This window comes from Taudactylus pleione, unplaced genomic scaffold (genome assembly GCF_031769625.1).
Source record: "Taudactylus pleione unplaced genomic scaffold, aTauple2 ptg000286l, whole genome shotgun sequence".
Classification (NCBI taxonomy): Eukaryota; Metazoa; Chordata; class Amphibia; order Anura; family Myobatrachidae; genus Taudactylus; species Taudactylus pleione.
This window is the reverse complement of record NW_028284688.1, coordinates 2,278,495-2,285,257: the sequence shown is the minus strand read 5'-3', so window position 1 is coordinate 2,285,257 and position 6,763 is coordinate 2,278,495. Positions and strand designations below refer to the sequence as shown.

The window sequence follows — 6,763 nt, the reverse complement described above, 5'->3', positions numbered from 1 at the left end:
TACCTTTTAGAATTATTGCCTACTATGTTAAACACCTCAGGGTATTCCATGGTTACCACCTTTCAGAGTATCACAGCTAGATTTTGTTATATTCCCCGTAGAAGCAAAATCCCAAGGCTTCACTGGGGGGAACCAAAACAGGATCCATTCACTGTAGAAATTTTAAAATACAGTAGTGATCTGCAGGCAACCATATCTGTCCTTTACCATTTGTAATGACTGAGTGTTCCCCCTGAGCTGGTGCTGCACTAGATAAGTTATTTACTTACATACAGCACATTTATCTGTCAGTTTGGAGTCAGGCCCAGTTTCCCATGTTCAATGGCAGCTCTGTCACCAGGGAGGCAGCAGAAATCACCAAAGAGGAATAGATAGAGCAAAATCATTGACAGTTATCTCACTGGGTTCAGGAGCCAAAGTGAGCTCTACTAAACCACCTTGTCCTTGGTGTGAGGATACTAAATGATGAACATTGTCAGATGTTTTATGATTATAAGAAGATTATTACAGTTTATTGTTGGAGAGTGACAGAGCTGATATAAAGTGCAGTCACCTCTTAATCTCATCTGCATAATACATCATAATGTTTATGTTACTTTATAAGCATTGTATCTGTTGTAATATAGTGAAGATATTTCAAAGGTACAATGTACAGTACTGATCACTAAAATCATTTTTAATTTCATATTAAAGAATGGCTTGGGAAAATAACACAGTTATAATGGAATTTATTCTTCTTGGACTTTCCAGTGATTCCCAGACACAAGTTATTCTTTTCTATGTCTTCCTGCTTGTGTATATGATCATTTTAATTGGAAACATTTCCATCATTATCCTTATCCTGACAGATGCCAACCTTCATACACCGATGTATTTCTTCCTTGGCAACCTCTCATTTCTGGATCTCAGCTATTCATCTTCCACTGTGCCGAGGATGCTAAAAGATTTGATGTCATTGACGAAAATAATCTCTTATGCTGAGTGTGCAGCACAAATGTATATTTCTCTCTCCTTAGGAGTAAATGAGTGTATTCTGCTTACTATTATGGCTTATGACCGTTATGTAGCTATATGTTATCCACTACATTATACTACAATCATGAGTAGAGCGGTTTGTGTGAGATTAGCCATGGGTACATGGATATGTGGGTTTCTCTTCTCTATTTCCCATGTTACTTTTACACTTAATGTAAATCGTTGTGACAATAATGAAATTAACAATTTCTTATGTGAAGTGCCAGAAGTATTATCACTGGGTTGTGAAAATATTTTGTTTATTGAATTTATTATTTTTGTTGTTGGTGTGGTTGTTATTATGGTACCAGTGACATTTATTGTAATATCTTATCTTCAAATAATTGTATGTATCTTCAAAATTAAATCTGCAGCTGGGAGGCGAAAAGCTTTATCCACCTGTGGATCTCATGTATTGGTTGTGATCATTTTTTATGGCTCAGCTATGGCTGCCTACATGAAACCTAGGTCAAGTTCTCTATCAGGTACAGACAAATTCATTGCTGTTTTTTACCTTATTATTACACCAATGTTGAATCCTTTGATTTATAGCCTTAGAAATAATGATGTAAAAGCAGCCTTTTTAAAAAAAATTAGAAATGCTTCAGCTGCTTTAAATTGAGGGGTTAGATTGATTTTGCTTGTTAAAAATGTTGGCATTTGGTTTTATGTGTACAAAATAATTTTACAATAACAAAATCTACGGTATATACTAGAGATTTGCTCAGACCCCAATATATTGTTTGCGATTCTAAAGTTATTTTTCTGCTTTGATTAAACCAAATTTATTTTGGTTTTAGAACTGTTTTTTTTATTTCATTTGAAATGGTCAAAATAATAATGTAATTTAAAGCTGTTTTTCTTCTTAAATACCATTAATATTCACTTAAAGTAATCTACAGTTAATATTTTAATGACCTAATAACAACTGTGAATACTGTATTTCCACTTGGGTAATACTTTTTCAATCTCTACTAGTCAAAATGTCATGCAGGAAGAAAATGTAAGAAAAGACGTTCCCAATCCAAGCAATGATTTATAACGTCAATGAAAATATCAGCATTAAAGAATAAAGATCAATGTTACTGATAATTGGTATGATTTGTTACAAAAATAGTAAAATAGCTATTATTCCATATACCACCTACAGTGGCAAGGAAAGGCTAAGATCATGGCCACTTTGATTAGTAATGGCCCTATGAGTTAGCTTCCAAGTATGAAAAATACCAGAGCAAAGCAAATGCCCCATTTTCACCTGAAAATAATCCTGAGACTGAAGTAAAAATTGGGAGTTCACAGTATCCTTAGGAGAGCCCAAAGGAGTTTGCGAGTGCTATGAGTTAGTCTGACATTAAAGATACTGACTCACTTTTTATAGATCAGCTTCCTTCCACAATTTCTCAGCCATTTGGAAAGTAAGGACAAGAAGAAATTATGATGATTTATACATAGAAATTGTGGATGTTACTTTGGAAGTTACTAATGTGCAATGGTATAAGGGTAGTACTGTTGGATGTGAAAATTATGAGGAAATGAGGATGAATGTGTTGAATTTGAACAAGATACTTAGGAAGGTTTTGATTGAAATAAGGCAACACCCAGTAGTACCACCTTATGCCCACAATAAGTGTATTTGTATTTCTGGGAAAAGACAAAATAGTCCACCTAAAGTATGTGGAAATATTTTAACCACAACCCAAACAACATACACCAAAGCATCGGCAGTTATTGTCTTGCCAAACTAAGTATAGTTAAAGATAATAGGCTCCTATTCCCTTATACTTCATTTTCAGCAAGTTAATTCAAGTGGTTGATTAAATGCTGAAAATTATGTTTAGAAGCAAGAAATCCATCCACAGCTACCAGCAGCATGGATAGGGCATGGACAGAGTCTTCATGCACTCCTCAAATTCAACATCCTCATCATCATCAACCTCATTAGTAGGTAGTCTTATTACCACCAATTTGTAAATGTACAGAATAACTCATCTAATGCAATTTATGATCCCCCAAGAAGAACCCTTGCTCACTAGGGCAGCTGACTGAAGATTAGTTTATTTGAAACTATAATTATCTGTGAAATAATCATTTGCAAGAGGAAGCAAGTATGACAAGCAGCATCCTGCTGCACAGAAGATCAGTAAATCTAGGACAGTTATGTTATAATTAAATCTACATCTAATTTCCACCATCAATGCATTAGGTGTTTGCAGATTAGTTGAGGTCATGTGTCCATGCTACCAAATTCCATTTAAACTCCATTTTCTTAAACAGAAATTCCTCAGCTTTATTGGGAGGTTAAATATAAAGTTATAAATGCCTCTAAAATGGCATTGTACCATGGGCATGTGCTGAAGCTGGCAAAGGGGGTGGCACATCAGGACCTCCCCCTTCACCAGGTCATAAACTATCCCATCCCCTCTCCATCTGGGACATGGACTTCTTAGCTGGGCAGCCAAGTGAGTAGTCTATGTCCCTGAGGGAAATAAGTGGACCCAGTGGAGGGGAAGGTCTTGCTGCAGCACCCCCTGTGCCAGCTTCTGCACACCTATGCATTGTAACATCTATTCAAATAGCTACATAGATATGTAGATAAGTGGTACATGACTGTGACAGCCCCCTGGCATCAGCAGCACCTTTAGCAGCAGCATTGACATTCTTCTCATCCTGTCAGTGTAGCAGTTCTAGCACACAACAACAGGACATTCTCAGATGAAGCTCCTCTCTGTATTGCTGGCTATTCTAAGAAACATACTGATGTCAATATGCAGAAAAACTCAGTAATGTCATAGGAAGATATATCACCCCACTTAGACTCTGCCCTGGATCCTCAGTCCTGATAACAGAGCAAACATTGTGTGTGCATTACAACTGGACACACTTCAACATACTGAATACTATTGGAAGGTTTTCAAGCACAATAACTTGGTGGTTCATATTTTCATATAAATTAGGTCCAGGCATTATCTAATATCTGTGGCCCAACAAATATCTGGATATTTGTGCGATGCTGCAAACACTTGTAGAGCATTGCAGCTGCTGCCAAAAAATTTTGTCTGAATCCCAAGAACTAATATGAAAGGTAGTAATGAGGTGAAACTTCACACATTATATGCATCACCAAATGGATGAAGAGCAACAATCCACTAAGATCTATACATCATGCTATGAGATACATGTTACATTTGAATCCTGAAAATCCTTTAAGTTTGATACAAGCTACTCAAACCATTTAAAATTGTAGCAAATTAAGTTTAGACTTTACCAACCTAGGTGAAATCATATCCCAATCAAAGTACTGGAAAAGCAGCTAATGAAGTTGAAAGAGGACATGATGAATGACAAAGTAAGTGACTATGGAAAAGTACATTGGTCCAAGTTCTTTATTTGCTGTACCATGTCCAAATGGTTTGTATCATCTGATAACTGGCTTAGTATATTTTTACAACCATGGTGTATTGTAGGTATAAGACATATGTATTTTTTTTCTTTCCAGCTGACACAGAACTAAAGATATGCAAACATGTCCTTGTAAGTACTTGGTCCGCTCAAATCGTAGATGACACGTCTCCTGCTATGGTTTCTCCTACAAAATCTACTGACAGAAAGCAATGACCTATTCTATGAGTCACACTAATGATGAGTCAGCAAAGTCCCACAAAGTGAGAGATTATTATAACAACTCGTCAATGGACACATGAATTGCCACCTCTTCCATGCCTCAATCTGTTACATATCATATTAATATATCAGAAGGGTGGAGGATAACTTTAATGCTAATGTACAAATCAGCATTTGAAAAATTTGCTTTGAATTCTGAATGAATTACAAATGAATAATGAAATAATGGGGGATGAAATTATTTTGTGTGATGATGATATTGATATTAGTGATGAAGGATCTGACATTGCCAACATTGAACAAAATGACCACTGATAGCTTAAAGCCCATTTGTAATTATGTGTTGCAATCACTGTTTATTCTGCAGTCAAATAAGCAGCAAAGTATTTCTTTTGTTGAGGTCCATCAAACCAAGCACTTCTGCTATTATAGTGGCATTCCCTGATACTGATGTGCTTGATTTTTTTAAACTGTGATTTTCCTGTATAATATACAACACTGTGTAGGTAGAAGGGGTCAAGGACAAACCCATTTTTCATTATTTTACTATTGGGGCTTATCCCACCTTGGGGTATCACATTTTCTAAAATAACCAGTTATTACTTTAAAATGCTTTTTATGTTTGTAGTTAGGTTATTGTGCAGAAACAACTAGTTAGACAACCCTGTATATTTAATGCTTGCTATCAAATATCTTGTTCTACCCTCTTTCTTTATTGTGCCCCTTGCTAGCAGAGGGTGCGATTCAGTAAGCATACAAGCAGCTTTACAATTCCATCCTTGCAAACATGCAAATGCAGCAATAGGTGTATGACACCCCCTGCTGCAATCAGTCACAATGGTGGACAACTCCGGCCATCTGAGAAAACCTCTGATTATGCAGGCTGGCCGGCTTGCAAAGCCAGGAAACTGCATCTATGGACGAAGATGTTAGCCTTGCCACTCCCAGAAAATGGAGGTAACATGTACCCATTTCTGGGAACACTGGCCATCCTGGCCACTGCACCACCCTGAAAATGGCTATGCCTGTCAATCAGGCAGAGGCATAAATGGGGCTGCATGCAATAACTCAGGACCCATTCTGCAGATGCACTGAACAAGGCCTGTGCAGACGCAGATGTCCGATAATTGGGAATTTGCCTTCAGCAATGCACTAGCATACAATGCTGATTCAGCCCTAGAGATCTTAGTGATAATGACTCTCTCACACAAGACCAAGCTGTTATTAAAAAGATGAATTTTATAATGCAGAGTTTCTTTTATTTTGGGGGTTCCCACATGATATAAAGGGTGGTAGTCACATTACCCTAAATTTCCATCTATTACTAACAGAGATGTAATACTGGCACTCACACAACAGTGGCCTCCGAAATACATGTATAATTATTTCAAAATATTTTGCTTATTAAACTAGATTCCTGGTTTAGTTGTTGGGGGTTCCTGCACATAGACAAAGAGATACAGTCATCAAGCAGCCACAACTCTCTGAATTTCTGATTCTTGCTAGCACTAATGTGACACTGTAACTCACAAAGCAATATTCATCTGTAACCACTTGATTTTTTAGAATAATTCCATAAACAAAAAACCTTATGGTTTCACATGTACCATTAAAGCATTGTACACATGTTTGGAAATTTTCGGTAACCTGTTGTAAATATTCCACTGAAACTTCAAAATGCAATGAAATTCTGAAGACTTAATGGATATGTTCCTTGTGCAATGCAGATATGCTTTCCCATCACACACTGTGGTTATCTGTAGATTCAGCACACTCATGGAGTGAAATTGCTGTGACTCTTAAAATGGTTGAGCTACTAATTCACAGATTTGTGTGCTCACTGCAATACACACATGCAGTTATCACTTAGGTAACTGGTATGCGATTAGTAATAAGGCATGACACATGGTATCATCTGTGATGTTGTAGAAATAAGGAACCTTAGAAGATACTGCTAAGTCAGAAGTGGGATGATTCACCCTCTGACATATAAAAATGATGCGGCTTTATCCTCCAGGGATATTCCCTATCCCAAGGTGGAGAAATGTGTCAAGGCAGCTTGTTTGTGGATTGCTTTTTACAGACACACAGATAAGGATTATTCCTTTTATAATATTCATTCATCACA

The 6,763-nt window shown here is 36.8% G+C and overlaps 1 protein-coding gene across 1 annotated transcript; it reads left to right on the top strand.

Annotated features, from left to right (window-relative positions):
* The first annotated feature begins 694 nt into the window (after window positions 1-694).
* LOC148511997 (olfactory receptor 5AR1-like) lies at window positions 695-4,629 on the top strand. The gene is made up of 3 exons (XM_088482385.1): window positions 695-1,600; window positions 4,358-4,406; window positions 4,511-4,629. Exons 1-3 carry the CDS (start codon window positions 695-697, stop codon window positions 4,627-4,629), a joined length of 1,074 nt encoding a protein of 357 aa, XP_088338511.1.
* Window positions 4,630-6,763: the final 2,134 nt, after the last annotated feature.